The 18,437-nt window shown below is 42.2% G+C and overlaps 1 protein-coding gene across 1 annotated transcript in view; it reads left to right on the forward strand.

Annotated features, from left to right (window-relative positions):
- The window catches only part of TEDC1 (tubulin epsilon and delta complex 1), a 64,386-nt gene that overhangs the window by 16,075 nt on the left and 29,874 nt on the right, over positions 1-18,437 (forward strand). The window contains exons 4-5 of the mRNA XM_042819430.1: positions 2,525-2,689; positions 8,895-8,993. Of these exons, the coding sequence (XP_042675364.1) occupies positions 2,525-2,689; positions 8,895-8,993 (264 nt within the window). The remainder of the gene's footprint in view (positions 1-2,524; positions 2,690-8,894; positions 8,994-18,437) is intronic.

The raw sequence follows: 18,437 nt of genomic DNA on the forward strand, positions 1-18,437 counted from the left end.
TGGCTGCTGGGCTGCTCTTGTCATGGCTTTGGTAAATAGCATGCAACTTCTTTGTGTCAGAAGTAAGTGTAGGTGTGTGCCCAAATCACTGCATAGATTAGATAAATTCACAGTTATATTTGAAGCTAAGACCCTAGCTTGAGTTGGTATTTTAGTGATTTTTCTCTCACTGGGAGAGCAGTAAATAGTCTTAGATGGTAGAGATGGCTCAGGAAATTGAGGTCACAGTATAATATGCAAGACCTTGTTTTGGTTTTTTTTACCTTGTTTACTTTACGACAGGGTAAGTATTTCATAGCAAAAGTAAATTTTTTGCGCAGTTTGTGAAATAAATAATAGAGTTCCTGTTAAAAAATGCATTGACTAGCTTCCTTATTTTAATATTAATAAGGCAGGTCGCTACAATAAAATTAGCTCTGCACGGTGTTTGTCATTTTGCTGCCAAAGCTATTGAGTCTAATGCCATTCCTTCCTGAAATGAATCCCCAGGAGATCAGTGTTTGTGCCATTCTCAAACCTCTAGTTCAGGGGAGCTGGAGTTGAGCTGCAGATAATGGAAAATGAGTGTTTCAGTCTGGGAATCCCAGATATGAGAGTAGGACAGAGGCCTTTGACCTTGTGGCTCTCTGGCTGCTTGTTTGCAGCATTTTAGTGCTGTTTACATCTGTGTTTTCTCTGGTGTGCTACTAACACCCAGCCGCTTGGCTCATGTTTAGGGACAACCTGGTAACCGTATCTATACAGTGTCATAGTTCAGAATCCTTGCCTGATGGTGACAGGGCCACTGAAGCACGTAGGTGCTGTAGCTGGGCCTGCAGTGCCCAAGAGCTCAATGCCTTTTGATTTTGGAGCAAAAAGCTTGTGGCATCTGGGGAAAGAGAATGACATTGCACTTGACACAAAGGGGATAGTCTTTTTCCTTTTCTTTTGTTTTCTCTAAAGACACATCTGTGCCTTTAAAAGGAAAAGCCCTTTATGAACCCTGTGCTGCTGTGATTTATAGCACATATTTATCTGAGCCATGGAACAAAGGGAAAAAAAAAAACATGTAATCTTGATACATTTTGTTGTGTGACCAGACCAGCACTTTTGTGCTTATAAATAATAGGAACACTCATTGTATTAGAGGCACTGTCAACTGAAGCAATAGGTTAAAGCAAGCATTAGGGGGTTGTTTGATCATTGTTACAGATACACATCTGCTGAAATCTGCATTTAAAGCAAGATTAATTAAGCTCTCTTCATTTTGCATTTTTGCAGTTTGCATTTTTAGTTTAGGATCCAAACTGGAATTATATTCAAGCTTTGCCTGCCAACTGAATTTTTAGAAGATTTTATTGAACACTGATGTCTGTGAAGCAGGGGAGCACATATGTTTAAATACCGCTGAGGTCTATGGGTACAAATATCTGCTCAACTGTTTTCTTGAAAACAGTCATGTTTCAAGTAGACTTGAAATTTCTACTTTAAAGAAGAGTCTTGAGAATCCAACAGCTGGGAAGTGCTTCCTTAGCTGGACACTGCCAGTTCTGAAGCCCCAGGCTTTTGCAGGTCTGCTATTTCTACCTCTTACAACATGCTGTAGTCAAAATTTGGATTTATGGATTGTATTCACTGTGTGTACTTTCTGTAGGCTACGTGAAGCTGAGAGCTTTAACCACCCTTTAAGTGGTGTTACTGTCATCAGAGGTAAACCAGCCCATGTCTTCCTCCCATTTGCAGAGTCTTAGCTGAAAGCAGGGAGTCTGTTTGGAAATGGGAAGGATCTTTGTGCAAGAGGCTGGGGAAGGTGAGGTTCCTTCTGTTCTCCTTGGGGAGGTGATACAGCAGAAATGTCTCACTTTTTGTGATTAGCCAAGGCAAAATTGCATCCAGAAGGTGAAGGTATTGTTACTTTTTTTTTGCAATTGCAGAAGGAAAATGGGACAAACTGGACAAGGCACACTCTTATTCTTCCTTCCAAATTACTCTGGAGAAAAGTCAAAACAAGGCTGTGTGTGACAGTTGCCCCTCAGTCTTACTCTCACTATTACAGAGGCTGAAAATGTTCCTGCAGACTCCTGAGCAGTGTTAGCTGCGTGGTTATTTCTTTATCCCCATTCTGCAAGAAGAGAAATGCTAGATGGGTAAAAGAAAATAGCTGGGTAAGCAAAGGCCCGCAGTTTTGTCCCTATATAAGGCATTGGTTTATAAAATTGGGTCACTTAGTACAGCCTGCAGCGCTTTCAGAAAGATACTCGAGGAACTAAATCTGTTTTTTATGTTCTCTGACTTACTAGGACCTAGGCAAAATGTGATTTGTCCATCTGAATAGAGAGTATGCTTAGTGTCTCAGGATCAGTCTGTGTCTTCCTGAGCATGGAAAATGAAAGACAGTCCATTTCATCTTAGCTGTGAACCTGGTATTTATTCCAGAGTGCTGAAGTTTGGGGAAATTTTTAGCTATTTGGCCTGTGTTCACTGCTGAGTGATTTGAAAATGTTGGAGTTATTTAAAATATGTTGGTGTTCTCTTCTGCTTTTAGTGTGAAGAGGATCTGTCTTACAGTGAGAAGGATACAACTGAGATGGCACCTGGGCTGGAGAACAGAGTCGATGTTCGATACCTTCAGTGGTTAAATGGGAAGCTGAGGTTCCAGTGGCGGAGTCTGCATGCTCAGCAGCAAGAGCAGTGCAAGCTTTTACATAAGGTAAATGATTCTTCTAACCCACTGTGGCGTTGTTTATTATTTAAAAGCCTTGTCAGCTAGTGCTAAATGTATAAATTATTCTTGTCTGCTAGTTCGGCATTTTCTCTAGTTAAAAGTGAATTACTCTAAATATAAATACCCCCACCTTTCCCCAGTGAGGCAGAACCATGAGAAAATGAAGTATGCACTGTGTTCATAAGGTTGTAATTGCTGTATGAAAGTCTCCCTCACAGGTTGGCACATTAGTCACTTCCATAACCAGGTGGGCTGTCACCATTTTCCTCAGAAAATGTCTGGTAGAAGCATGACAGAGCGCTTGGCTCCCAAAGACAAGTAGTGACTCAAGTGTTAGTTCATCACAAATGTGCACTCAAAATTCTGAGCGCAGATGTTGAAAGTCGTAGCAGCAAATTAAAATGCAGTTTCCCTTTCTGCAGTACTAGGGAGCATCTGAACAAAACTCCAAAAACAATTTTAAATCAGGAAATGTTCATTCTCTACCTGGCTGAGATTCCAGTTCTATTCCCATTTGTGTATGGTGGTTTTTTTGCCCATCTCAATGCAGATATCTGAGAAGCACTGTGCCTGCTTAGGATAAATGCATCCTGCATTCCCAAATTTGACAGCAGTGATGACTCTGGAGACAAGTTTAAAAAAAAAAAAAAGATAATAAAAAGTTGTAAAAATAGTTCTGAAAGTTATTCAGTAGCATTTTCCCGATCCACTCTTGCCTTCTTCTCCTTCTGTATGGAGCCACTTGCTATTGTGTGTAGAGGCTTGACAAATAATCTTTTCAAGACTCAGAACAGGTTTGAGAAATTTCTCCTCGAAGAAAGTGTATCAGCAAGTCGTCAGAATCAGAACAAGAGGGTTTTGAATGAAGATACCTTCTTTGCTTTAATCCTGTGTGTGACAGAGCAAGGCTGAAAACTATAATGAGGTTACATTTTGTTCTTTACATGAATTGATTGCCGGGGAAGATGTCTGATTGACAGCCCTGGGGAAAGATCAGGTGCTGCGTGTGCAGCATCTAAAATAACCTTTTGCTTCTCATTGCCCACTGTGAATGTGCTTTTCTGAACTGCAAAGGAAGATAGCAATTCACCTTAAGTGCAGGTGCAGTCCTTGGCTTTTGCACGGAGATTACAGACAGCCATGCTATTGGGAGAGGTGACTTAATGATGTAGAACTCCAATGAAGTGTTCTCCCCTTGATAAGCTACCTCTATTTGAGGTATGCTGATTTTTACAGTAGGTAAGGCAAATATTCCATAAGTCATCATCAGTGCTCTGATTTATCTGGTACTTGGCAGGAACAAATCATTAGGCAGTCTCGATACCTCAGCTTGCAGTTAATGAGAGCAAGGAAGAATTAAGAGCAGGTCAGAGCTGGGGCCTTGAGAACAGAGATCCTCTTGCTGTCTGGGATGAGATGAAGCGAGGTGCTGAATGGGCAACGTGCTGAAGTGTTGACAGGGAAGATGATGACCTCCTATGGGGATTGTATTTTGAAATAAACTTGGACTTTTTTTTCCCCTCTGGCTACTGGAGGAAAAATGTTCATTCACATTAAGACTAATGCAGTCAGAAAACAACTTGAGACAGGCTAGTTACTATGCAGTTTCCTGGACTGTGGTTTTCAGAGTCTGCAAGACTAAGCAGGAGAGGGAATGTTTCTCTGTTCAATCCAGTTTCCTCATGTTGCCATTACTGCCTTCTCAGTCATTGCTGGACTAGGTTGAAAGCAGTAAGCTGTGCTGCTGATAATTCTTACGTTCAGACTATGCTCTGTGGTATATGCAGAGGGCTGCCATCAACTGTCATCACAGATGCATACATCTAAGGATTGACTGGGGCCCAGCTCCTCCGTTTGTGATCACACACTGATATTATGTGTGCTCAAATATGTATGTGCGACTGTGGGAGTTCTGTTCAGAGCTATAATAAAGTGCAGTGCTCTGATTTATATTTTAGTTTGAATTAAAAGCAAGAAAATTGAAAGGCAAAAGTGACTGGAAAGGACTTCATTGCAGTGCCACGTTAATGTTAACTTTTATGGCCAGACAAAACACAATGTGTGCAGTTGAACAGCTGCATAAACAACTATTTGTATTTTCTGACTCTTACAGAGAAGTGTTGTCCGTGCTACTGCATTAACTTAGCTTTAAAACTTCTAAACGAATCTGCTTTGTCTTAGAAGACTGAGCTTACCCATATGACCTGTATGTGAGCTGTTGCTTTCCTCATGGAAACAGCAAACACAGTGTGCAGCAGGCTAATGAGTATTATGTTTTTCAGTTATACTGACAGATTTAGAGGACTTTCTCTACAAAATGATAATTATGGTTTCTGCTCACTCTGTTTAATAACTTACCAGGTTATGTATCTCAACTGTGGAACAGCCTTATTTACTCTGATCACGAGCTATAGCTATTGCCAAGTAGTGGTGACTCTTCCACATATTTTGTTCTGTGACTCACATAAGCTCGTAAATACCATATTTTCTATTTGGGACTTTTGAGAAAAATGCATCACACTTGGAAAATATATTCCTACTTAGGAAATGACTGCTTTGCCGTGCTATCTTATAAGCATGGGTATTTCTGCTGGAAACAAGAATCGTACACAGAGGATCCTGCAAGAAGCGACCAAGATGGTGAAGGGCTGGCTAAGATGGGCATGACCACCAAGAAGAGGCTGAGGGAGCTGGACTTGTTTGGTCTGGTGGAGATGAGTTTGAGGGAGGCAGCATCACACTGCTGCTTTGGGCATAACTGTTTGACAGGTGTGAAGAGGAGGGTTATGTGCTCCCAGTAGTACCGAAAGACAAAGGGGGAGAGAGCTTCAGGTTGTAGTTGGGCAGGTTCTGGCAAGTTAGAAAAATCTTCTCTGGGGTGGCAGGCAGCATTGGAGCAGGTCAGCAGAGGGGGTGAATGATGTCCATCCTCAGAGGCTTGCAAAACGCGTACACATGTTGGCAGTAGTCCTTGTTAGAGCAAGGGGCCAGACTGAGGACCTTCAGAGGTCTTTTGTGTTTCTGTGACTTTGTGGAAAAAATAGAATATCGAATTGCTTGGGTGATCAGGGACGTGTACTTTCAGGTTACAAATGATGACTCACGTCGTAATGAAATAGTGCTGTATTGCCTGGAGAAAGTGAAAAGGAGTGGTAGGAGGGAGATGCAAGGTGAAATGGGCAAAAATAAATGACACTTCATTCTCTAAAGTACACAGATGATAGTTGAAATCCTCCTCTGCGTGATTTGGGTTCTGTGGGAGCCCTGTATACTCTGTCTTGTCTGCAGCCACTTAAGGCTGATGGTACAAAGTTCTGCAGTAAGCACTTTCAAGCAGTGGGGAGTGAAGCCTACGTGGAGGTAGAGCCAGTCTTGGTGGGAGCTGCTTGTTAGGTGCTCTGCCTGCTGCTCTGCTTTGCCAGCCCTGCTGCTAGCTAGCTGCTTTTCAGTGCCTCCCTGAGGCACACAAAGCTCCCAGACACCTACGTGCCCCACTGTAGGAAGGAGACTTCCTCAGGGAAATCGTAACCTCTCTGTTGCTGAGGAGTTTTGCAGCCTGAGGCTGTGAGCTGTTGAATAACATTATAATAGCTTTTCAACATGGGCAGGTTTGCCTGCTTTGAAAGTCTAATACAGCAATACTAGCATAATTCCTTCCAAATTCTCAGTGGTACTTATTTACCTGATAGACATTGAAATACATCGAAGCATGAGGGATACATTACCATATTAAGGCACACCTCTTGGTTCCTTCTCTTCTATCCTTCCTCTCAAGTGCCAATGGAATATCTGCCTGCCTGCCTTTTGATCCCTCTTGAATTCATAGGGGAGAGAAGCTGTTTTTTGTTAGGCCTTGAATTGCCACTTGGCCTTAAAAAGAAAAAAAAAAAAAAAAAAAAAGTGAATGAGAAGCCTTGCATCGTTTCAGAAAAACAGTTTAAAATTGGCTTTTTTATTCCTCAGGTCTGTTAAATGCTATTATGCCACAATCAGCATGTAAAAAGAAATAGCAGAGTTTCTGCAAAGCTGATGGATTTCCTGTGGGTATTTTCAGCTGTCTTCTCTCCACTAAAGACTAGGACAGAAATTACAAATGAAATAGGAGAGGGTTAGTCTGAATTCAGAGGTGAATTTTGTTAAGCATCTGACTGTGGACTGTGGGCATATTTTAATAGGAATAAAATGATATTCAATGGAATTACGGACAATAGAAGAAGACTTTAATATAAATGGTATTATCAGATTGTGGCAAAATGGCAATAATGGTTCTAATGTGCTTGGAAAATTGTAAGAGCAGGAGCTGTGAATGCAAAGCAGGACTGAAGTACCTGCTATGAAAGGAGTGGGTTCTTGTGCCACCTTGAAGATCAGTAATATGAAATAGGTTGTGTTACACAGTGGGTTAGATTGGTGGTATCTATGCATCGTGTGATGGGGTGAGGTGATGTGGACAAAGTCTTGATGTTCTGAACAGCAGAGGGCAGAGACTGATGCTGGATGATGACTTCATTATCAGTAATTTATGAGTGAGCTGAACTGTGGTTGTTGGATGTGTCTCTGTCTTGGCATGAGGAATCTGCTGTAAATGACTACATTGGTAGTTTTGAGGTTTTTTTTGTCTTCGAAAAGCTTTGTTTTCCTAATGTGACTCTGCCTTTAGATCCCAACAGATCTCTTGAATGCAAATGCATGTAAGCTGTGATCAAGTCCACTTCTCATCCTCTTTCAGAGGAATTGACCAGCTTATCTTTTTGCAGGTTGGCTGAACTCAAGGGCATTTAGGAGTTGGTCCTGGATGCTTCCCAAGGTGTGAAGGCTGTGCCTGTACTCTCACGCAGAGGAGGCTGTGTAAGGTTCAATCAGACCTGCCTCCTCTTTATCTGTTTGGCTCCATACAGCAACAGCTACACGTGCCCTCTGCCTCTCACCATTCACCTGTAACTTTTGTCTTGGTACTCTTTCTCCCTTTAGCCTTGCTTCATCTTTAGTCAGAACGTGATTTTTCAATAACAGCTTGTAAAAATATACATACTGGATTGTGCCAGCATCCATCTATTCTAGTCTTGGAGGAACACTTTATTCCTCTGTTGCTACAGCTTTGCAGTATTTGTTTTGAGCTTCAGCGGGTAGCGTGGCTGCAGCATACCTTTGAAGAGGGCTTGAAATTCACCCTGGTGCTGTGGCCCAAAGGTTTTGCTGCTGTGGTTACATGGGAAGGCAGCCGGGAGAGCCATGGAGAGCAGAAAGGAAGGACGTTGTGTGGGGAGGTGCTTTTTTATTTTTAAACTTGCATAGCTTTGCACATGTGACAGATGGTTGTCACTGGGAGTGAGTTTGGGGAAAGGAATGCTAAAATATTCCCAAGTTTCAGAGAAGGGTTGATAATTGCCCGGTGCCTGTCAGCTTTAAAACAGTTGTCAAATACCCAAGTGTATGATAAAGTTCATATTAGAATAAAGGAAAAAAAGCAGGAAACATTCTCTGTCTTCTGGCAGAAATATTAATGAAATATGAGCGATTCTCTGACAAATGTGCACTGCTATCTTGTTTGGCAGCTGCAGTTATTACAGTAACAAAGGGATCAGCTCTGAATAGGACGAATTGCTTTTTATTGTTCCCTTGACTAAGTTGGGAAGCTTCTTCATCAAATAATTGATGATACCATCACCAGTGCAGCTGGGACAAGGTCCCAGTAAGAGAAAGCCAAGAATACATAGCAGCAGTACAGAAACTTGCTGTAACTTGGTAGCTTGTTCTGCTTTAAAGGAAGAAATCAGCAGTCATTCTGAGGGCATCCTTTACCTCTGTTAAGACTTGTGCTATCTGTGAAAATGTTTTTTTCTCTCACGTTATGAATACGATTATGTACAGAGTAAAGAAAAAGACTGAGATGTGAAAAGAGAGTAAATTGTTCACTTTTACTGCGGTGGCAGCGGAGGCATGTGCTCATGGTAATGGTACTGGATGGCCCATTTTGTGGGTGTGTGGCCATGGGTTCCTGTAGACTCTTCTACAAAAGTCTGTTGTATTGGTTGTTGTAGTTACTTCTGTACTTGCCATTGGCACTGGGCTTGTAACCACTGGTTCACATCGCTGTTGCATCCATGCAAGCTGTTGGATGGCAGCTAAGGGTGTTGTTAATTATCTGGTCCTTACAATTACAAATGTCTTTTACTTTAATCTATTCCAGATCCATTTGTTCACTAGTGGTTCTCATACAGACCAGACCCTTGGACATTTTTCTGTCACAGAAACAGATCTTGTCAGACATCCGGAGAACTACAACCAGGTAATGATTGTTCTGTAATCCTTAGATGCTCAGGATGCTTTAGACAAACATTGGTCAGCAAAAGCCTGCATTTCTTAAAACGTTTTTAACCATTTCTAGCAGAAATAAAGGCTTGTATTGCAGAACTATCTGTCTGTATCCTCCTTTATAACTTGTACCCACCAAATATTTTTTTCTCATTTGAAAAAGCATAGGAGATGTATTGCTCTGGGTTTTCTAAAAGCTGGTAGACAGGAAGTGGGGAGAGACCTGACCAAAATTACCAGTGAAGAAAAGGCTTGTAGAATAAATCTGATATAGAACAGCAGGCTGACTTCTGCTGCTTGCTGCCAGTAACCATGCTGGGGGGCACCTGGGCAATGTGTCTGTGTCTGACCTTGCATGAACGGGCTGTTGTAATACAAGGAGATCTGATTTCTCTCTCCAGGAGAACCAAAGCAGATCTGATGCTAGGATTCATTTCACTGCCAGAAATTGTCCAAGCAGATTACCTTTTTGGTTGGTAGCGTGGCTTATTGTCTGACCGATTTTAGAATCTATGAGTCAGAAAATGGTTTATGTTGGAAGGGACCTTGAGAGATCACCCAGTGCAACCCCACTGTTTAAGCAGGTTCACCTAGAGCCAGCTGCCCAGCACCACCTCCAGATGACTTTTGAGTACCTCCAGGGTTGGAGATTCCATGACTCTTTGTGACCTGGCCCTGTGCTCACACAGCAAAATAGTTTTTATTTCCGTGTTCAAACAGAACCTCCTGGGGCAGCTTTGTTTTTCCTAGTGTACTGTTTACCTGTAAGTATATTTTTTTGCTGTTCTCAAATATTCCATTACCACAGACATTTCAATTTATTCTTTGAAGTAGTACAATTCACCTGTTTTAATACAATGTAATACGTTTGTTTTACGTATTAGTTGATAGAAGTTCTTCATGTATGTAACTGAAATCAGATTGAAATTTTAAGCTTGACTCTCACGAGATCATTATTTTGCAGCTTTCTGCAGTCTGTTCAGATCTGTTTGCTCAAGGAAGAAATTCTTTCTGCTGCTACTTTTAAGAGTAGAAACGGGCATTGTAAATATTGCACAGAAAGAAGTTCTGGAAAGTAAATCTGAAGGTGGGAGATAGTCTCATGTTCAAACCCACTAAAGTAAATGGCACATTAATCTTTCATTACTGAGAATTCCTTGGATGAACGGTTTGCGTCCAGCCTCCTGATGAGGTTCAGCTGCTTAGAACATTTTCCTGGAAAGCCATTGTGGAGCAGGTGGCTTGAGATTACTTTCTCATTTCTGCTTCATGGTCCCTTTCCTAAGGTTTGTCCAGCAGCTCAGAACAGATAGCAGAGCAGTCCTCTGAAGCCCATACTTTACAGTCTCTTGAGCCTAGCAAAAGTCCAGGAAGGTCTGGTAAGCTGGTATGAGAAGCTTCTACACTGTGTGAAAGGACTTAGCAACTACTTTTTTGCAAAGCCTTATCCTGAAATCGTCACTAATCTCTTAGACTATAGCATAATGACACTGCTATAAAGCCCATTTGGATTTGGCAACACTATTAAATAATCATTCCAGAAATCTTTCTTGCATGCTGTTTGCTTTCCCGGGTCAGAATCATAAATCTGGAAGTGGGAGATGATCCCATTTAAGAGGTTGGTCTCATACCTGGAGTTGCACTCACGATGGCTGCTTCGGGTGCACTATTCAGTGCAGGCTCAGGGTAAAATGGGAAGAATCTGTGTTTGTTTCAAACAGGGTGCTGCAATCAAGAAGCAACAAAGCTACTCTCAAAATGTTAGTTCTAATCTGTTAAGGTTTAATTCTACCCTTCCCAGGTTTAAGCAACAACTAAATAAAGTGGGGTATACTCCTTTTAAACAGATGATCACTAAGGGACAGATGCAGAGTAACAGCAGATGCTTTCTTCAAATCAGTTGTGGATGGCCAGGCTCCGTTTCCAGCTTCTGTTTCTCTAGCAGCTGTAATCCCAAACAGGTTCCAGCTCCAGCGCTGGATTGTTTGAGCTGTCTTCCTGGTTTTTGTCTCTCCTTACCCCTGTTTCCCATAAACAGCTTCCAGAACTCAGATGCTCAGTATATATGATGAGTCCCATATAACAAGGTGGCACGGACTTGAAAAGGCAAGGGTACTGCAAGTGCCAGTGCTCCAGATGGGTATAATACTCAGTATGCAAAGTGATGCTTCTTTGGAAAGCATAGCAAAAAGCCTAATTTTCAGATATATTCGTAAGATTAAGTGAATTATGCATATTTAATAGCTTGGTTTCCAATATTGGTACAGATGGCAGTGCTCTGCCAAATGTTTTTTTTTTTTTTCCAAAAACTGTGAACTATCTTTTTCTCTTTGAGTAATATGACATTTCTGTTAATGTCACCTCAAATAATATCCTGCTGCGTGGATCGATAAAAAGAGCAAGCATGAGAATTTCTTACTGTGATGCACCCATAGTTGGTGGATGGCACTGTAAATTCCTTCTTGTGTTGGGCATCTTTCAAAGGGTAGAAATGTAAAGCGGATCGAAGTGTCGAAATGAGCCATCACAGAAAGGACATCGGGCTGATTTTATTGAAGCCACGAGAACATTTTCATCCATAATCTCTTCAGATAAGTTGCTCTGACCTGCAATAAAACAAGAGATGTTTCTTCTGACAGGGAAAGCGTGCCAGGATACAGAGCTGGGAAGTTAAACTTCAGTTTATGAAATGGAAGAGTTGCACCGCCTCTTTTCTATAGCCGTTGCACATTCACTTGTTTAAGCGTTCTTTCCCTTGGATTTCTGACAATAAAACTCTTTAGTGTGCTTTTTATGTGCAGGGATTTTACTGGACATTATTATTCTTTTATCATCGTAAAAGCTTTTGTCAGATTCATAGAGCTGGACGTGCTCCAAGTGTAATAGTTTTAATTACGTTTTTCCTTAGTGAGGCGTAATGGAAATCCCAACCTCCCTACAGCTCAGCTGGGCCGTGCTGTCTGTGTGTGCTGCCATGGGTCATGCCTTGCTCACTTCCTGCACTGCCAGAGGTGCTGGGGAATGGGAGGTGATGTTATTTCAGCTGGCATTCCATTTCCAGGAGATGTGTGTTTGCACCTGCTGGCTCTTAACCTCCACATGACGTGGGACAGATGGGGGAAATTTTCATACCAGTGAGAATAATGTAATCCCATTCTTGTTTATGAAGGCCATTTACCTTGATTCTGCATTGCAGTGTCACCAGCTCTGATATTTTACCTTGAGCCTGAAAAATGTATGTTGCCCTTCAGAGTCATTAAATTAACTTTCTCATCAAGCTGTGAGCATATATAGAGATCAATGAACTCTGAAACAAAGAAGTCTATTCCATCGGTTCCTTCTTTTATACTCCTTTATGTGTGGAATTCAGCCTTAGTTGTTTTGTGATTAGCAAAGATTAAAAGCTGCAGTCAGGACTCAGGTCCTGGGTACAATGCAGGCTGTGCTGGGGAGGTCATGGAAATACTAATGGGTGAAAAAGGCACCCTTAGATGCCAGTGGATCAATTTACTGTCTGTGACGGCAAGTGAATAACGTGGCTGTCTGCCAAACTGATGTGCAGAGAAAACTGCATAGCTTAGATGTGAATAGCTGATTTGTTACAAAATCTAATGAAAAATATTTATACTTCTTGATCACTGACCTGTTTGAATGGGAGTTTCTTTGGCCTAAGGAACTGGGGTCTCTGGAGGGAAGTAAAAAAAGACCAGCAAACAAATAGTCTGTCTGACTTTGCTTGCATTACAGGTGATCAATTCCACATCCATAAAAAAAAAAAAATCAGGTGAGCTGTAGCTCTCTGAGCAGCAGATTGGGTGGGCTGGGGTAGGATGGTACTGGCACAGCATTAATCAGCTTTCTGGGCTGTCCATGTATCTGGGAAGGAAGCTGACATGCAGTGTGTATGTAGGGTTTCCTGTGGTCAAATGGGACTGCATAATTTCTTACTGGGACATTCAGAAGGAAAATGATCAAGCTGTAAAGTAAGTTGACTGTGGACCCTAAATCTCCAGACAGATTCTATTCAAAACATCTGTCCCAGATGGCTGTTGCATATGGGTGACACAGCAGTTTGTTAAATTCATGCACAGCAATGAAGAGTTTCTGTTGTGTTCAGAACTGGTACTTTTGGGCTGGGAGGATTAAGGCCTGATAGGCATTGATTTTTAAAAAATATTGAATGTGCATTTACAGGTTGCTTTGCACAGTGTCTTCAGTTTGCATTGTGTGTGTGCATATCTGGGACTGTGCACTTCTTTGCATAAAATCTCCCTGGTTTGCTGAAGTATTTTATCTGTGTAGGCGTGCTGGACAGTGTGATTGGCCATGCTTGGGATGCACAAACCCTGTGTGCAAGCTTGTAGCCTGCTTCCATCCGAGTAACAGCACCACCTCCTGGAACATGTGAAAGGGTGAGCAGTGAGAGTTATCTCCTAGGAATACTGGTCACTGAGTAATGGCAGTGCTATGGCTTTATCTCCAGAAATGGGTCCCAAGTTGCTAACTGCCTCAGGTGAAAATGGAATAACTACAGCAAGATAATTCCAGCTCTGTGTGCCAGGCTATATTTGGTGTCCTTGTTCCGCTTGTTTGGGACTCCATGGAATGCTCTGGTGATGACAGATGCTGCAGGCAGGCGCTAGGTGAAAATAAGCAGTTAAAACCCCGCTGTTGAGCTTGACACTGTGTCACATCACTGATTTGACACAGACCTGTGCTAGCATGTAGTGCTTGCTGTAATAGGCCCCGATACGGTCTTGTATGGTGGGCTGATGGATGTATGCCTTGTTTGAATTTCAAAGACCTGCCTTGGGACCATCTGATAGTTTATGATGTCCCTCCATCTGTTGTAAAAGAAGCGGCTGAACCAACTCGTCCTTCTGAAAGAGCAGAGATACCAAAGGAAAAAGCAGGATCTGTACTGTTGTTTGTGGTGCTGCTGGTAGGAAATTAATTCAGGAAATGCAGGCTTGTACTGCATGCAAATTCCAGAAAAAAACGGTTTGTTTTATTTGAGGGGGGAAGACCTTGAGCTTCAAAGACAAGCTAACTTCATTGGCGTAAATTGTTGTAGATTCATTATCTTCTGCAATGCTCTGACAACTAATTCTGCTTGATCTGGCCCCTCAGCTTTTTTTTTTTTTTTTTGGTTTGTAATGTTCACTGCTTCCATGACATGGTAAGAGCCGTAGTTCTGCCATCGAACAAGGTCTGTATTTCATGTTCTAAGTACTGGTCTAATTAAGGACACCCTCGCCTATTTGTCATCGTGTTTCAATTTCTTGAAAGGAAAAATACTCGAATTTTCTCGAGTGAGCTCTGCACAGAAAATATGACATGAACTTCAAGAGTAATTGCATAGTGGCTTGGGATTATTTTTGCACATGAGGGGTTTTTTCTTTTTCTTTTTTTTTTTCCTGTGCATATTCTGTCTGAAAACTCCTTGACAGTCTGAACTGTACAGAAACCTTCACAGAGGTGTTTTATTGTTGTGCCGGGCTCTCTGTGAGCTCTTCACAGAAAGATTTTAGCATGAACCAATTGTCAGTGTGGGGGAGCAAGCTGTGTTTCTGTGAATGAGATCAGAAAGGTAGAGAACAACCTTCCCCAAAGGAATACGGAGGTCTGTGACATAATTCTTGAAGCAATAGGGCGGAAGAGCCAGCCAAGCCCCAGAGGATCTGCGTGCAGTGAGATTTAGACTTGCTCTACGCACTGCCAGAATGAACTCAGTTGGAATCAGCAGTGACTCCCGGCGGTTTGCTCAGTCTGCTCACAGGGCTTCGGGTGACCGGGGTCTTTAAACTCTGGCACTGCTGAATTCTGTTTTCAGAACAAATAGATTGATATTCTGCAGTGAGAACATTTGTTTTCCTTGTGCAGACCTTTTTCAAGGTACGAGATTTTTTTTTAAACCATTGCATCAACGTTTTTACCTGTTTTTTAAGCAAATTTGTTTTCACTGGTGATTACTGCCAGATGCATCGACTAAGTTCTTTGATGATGTAATGAGAAATAGTTCTAGAACTGATGACCTTTAATAAATTTCAGGGTTCACCAATGAATTGTGTGTTAGACTCGTGGACACACGTGTTTTGAAAAGGTCAATGATGACAAGCTTCTGGAATTTGCATAATTAGGCTCATCACCACACTTTGAATAAAGCCAGCAAGTGCTTTGCCCTTTTAAGTATTCGGGTTTTCTTCTCTTCCTGTCTTCAGCTTGCTTTTCTGAAGCCATTCCAACATTGAGAACACAGGGAAGATGGATCCAGGGAGCATGTTAGTCCCTCTGGAGGTTGTGGTACTTCAGCTAATCAGTGGATAGCTTGGATGCTGCAGAAGGGGTTTTCAAAAGTGTCTTTAACAAAAAAAGAGGAAGGGAAGATGGTGCAGTGAAGCACTAGTAGTAGTATATCAAGTATGTTTGTTGCAGTACTTTGTCGCAGAAATATTTCATCATTTAGAGAGGGGAGTGCCTTGTATCTGAGTCATAGCTGTCGAGAAGAAGGTTGTTGCTGAAGGTGAAGAAGTGATTGGAGCAGGAGAATTGCTGAAGAGGAGGGAAGCTTTGTCCTGAAGGGGATGATACCTCTGTGCCATTGTGTTCGCATGTTCCAGGAGGCAAGTGACTTAAACTAGACTTTACACAGCAGGTGGCTGATGAGCCATCTCCCATGGTTTGTGTGCCCAATTGGATGCTCAAGGCTATGAGTTACGGAAATGTTGAGTTGCTGCTCTGAACTTAGTAGGCCTTTGCTGTAGAGCCCGTCAGGAGTTTCAACACTGTTGGCAGCAATGTCAAGTTTAAGCCCAGTGGTGTAATGGCTCCTGGCAGCACACTGCAGTGTTATAGTGGTTCCTCGGGTCAGCTGAATGGTGTTAATGCAATGTGAGGCCACTGCCTCCTTCTCTTGCTGAATTTCATCAGCTGTGGCCCTGTGCCCTGGTGATGGCGCAGGAGCTAACTCAATCAAACTTCCTGCAGTGCCTCTGCAAGTTATGGAGGTGCGTTGGGGAGAGGTAGCCTTGAAGTGCTTGTAATAACTTCTGAATTCTCTGGAAATTGAGTCTCAGAAGTCTCGGTCAAGGTAAGTAAAAGAAATGGAAGCATTTCACTTTCATTTCTTTGCTTTCATTTTCCATTTGTAAAACGACCACAATGCTATCGTTTCATCTCACATGGGTCATTAGGAAAGATAACTTGTTTATGTGGAAGATAAGAAATTCTGTCTTCAGAATGGGGTTTGAGTGATGTATGGTAAATAAATCCATGGTTTCCCTCTGAAGAACAGACAGAATAATATGCAATTTAAAGAAAGGAGAAGGAGTAACTGATGGAGTGATCACCAGCTGTTCTATGCCCTCAGTGAGACAGGTGAGGGAGGTAAGCATTTTGGTCACATAATGCTAGATGTTACATCCAAGGGAGCATCAAATTAACGTTGTTTAGGTAGCTTGAATTCTAACACTTTAATTTTGAATGCTTGTTTCCAATCTCAGCAGTTACCTTGGTAGACTGTGCATTAAAAGTGTAAAGCATGCATACTGCCCTGCGCTCTGAATAGCGCTGTCAGTCAGAGCCAGTGCCTTCTTTTCATGTTAAATTACTTAATGTTTTGTGGTATTGTTCCAGCCACTCAAGACATTTTATATGCATGGAAGACAGATCGGTGAAAACGAAAATCAAGGCTGACGTTAACATTGCAGGGAAGAACAGATCTTATACCAAATTATTTTTGTGGTGGTTGTTTGAGTAAGAAAGGAGGCTATGAGGTTGGACTGGATAGGAAGATCACCTACAGACTTGAACAAAATGTAGTTCTGTGCTGCTATTCACTGAGCTGGGTCTTTGGGAGAGCTTCAGTGTGGCTTCCTGCCCCAGCCCATGGGGCTGCTACCTGCTCTGGCCTCAGGTGCAACTTTTTCTGCTGGTGAAATATGCAACTTACCAGTGTAAGCTGCAGGATGGAGGAGGAACTGGCTTTAAATCCCTATGGCTTATGTTGGTTGAAAGATTTACTTACTAGATACCTCTTGCTCGGTGGTCCTTGTGTGTGAGGACTGCCCTATCACCTTCAAAGTCTACAGTGCTTGTTTGTCACTCCTTTTCTTAGAGAAAGCTCTGTTGGCTTGAATTTTGATCTCTTGAAAGTTATAGAAATTGGGAAAAAAATGTTGTATCTTATTTCTTCTGGCTGCGTATGTGCAAATCCCACCTTGCAATTACTGGAGCTGCAGTGGATAGTGTCTTACAAATGGGATGACTTGGTTCTTGTCACGTATTTCCCATTGAGTTAGGAGAGCGGCTACTGAGAAAATAATTTAAAATACAATCAAAACCTCTTGGTGATTCAGGTATTCTTTTTCCTTCTCACATTTCACTGCAAGGAAAGAATAAGTGCTAAGAGAGCAAAGAAACTCAGTGACAGCATGTGCTGCCCACCTCATGCTGCATGGAAAGAACAAAGAATTTTATTCTTGCCTTATTTTAATGACTCACTCTATGGAAGGAGGTGGGTAGGTTGCTGTGTTATTTTCCTCCCGAAAATCCGTAGCCAACTGGTGTTCAGTTCATTTGCTGACATTTAATACATAAAACATGGTTTGCTATATCCTGCTGGAAACAGTAAATCAGGTATTCATTTGCAAAAATGAGTCAGAGCAGATGCAACCCTTGTCATACATGTAACATTGGGGAAAAATTAGGGGTCAAGTAGCTTCAAAGCTGCTTTTGTACAGTATCTACATGTAGTTGGGTTCCTGAGCCTTTTTAAGAAAGCGAAGGACGCACTAGCCGGATGGGCACTGTAGAGGCAAAGGCAGTCCATTTTTGTAAGATAACATATATTGATATTTCTAAGGCAGATTTTAGTCCATTTTAGAAGGGAAAGAAAATTTAAATATGGTTGTTGCTTGTGGTTTCCTCCCCTTTCAGGCTGCCTCTGTTGTGCTGCTGATGGGGGCTTTGCCCCCTCCAGAAGCAGTGGGACTTGGCTTCCAGCTCCTGTCTGGAAGGTGAGCCAGGTGCATCCTGAGTCAGGGTGAAGCTGGTGAACTAGGTGGAAGTTTGGGGCTGCTGATAGGAGAAAAGATGGATGTGTACCAGTGGGAGAGTTAATTTAGGGAGGATGGAAAGGCTAGAAACATATGGAGTGACTCCTTCTCGTGCTGTAGAGAGAGAGAAACCTGCAGGAGATAAACTCTGCTTTGAATCTCAAAGAACGAGTGTGATCAAACCAGTCCTCTCTGTTTCTCTTTCCTGCAGCTGTCTGCAGTGTTGGTGGCTGTCTGCTCGTTTGATGCCTGCTGTTCTGGCTGCTGTGGTCCCGCCTGCTCTAGGACAGGTACTTCCCACCTCTGCAGCCCTGTCAGATCCTGCTGGTGGTTCCCTTTCAAAGCATTGTGAAGTATCCCTT

The sequence above is a fragment of the Centrocercus urophasianus genome, unplaced genomic scaffold (assembly GCF_019232065.1).
Source record: "Centrocercus urophasianus isolate 14NV4802_14NV808 unplaced genomic scaffold, USGS_Curo_1.0 seq_18, whole genome shotgun sequence".
NCBI lineage: Eukaryota > Metazoa > Chordata > Aves > Galliformes > Phasianidae > Centrocercus > Centrocercus urophasianus.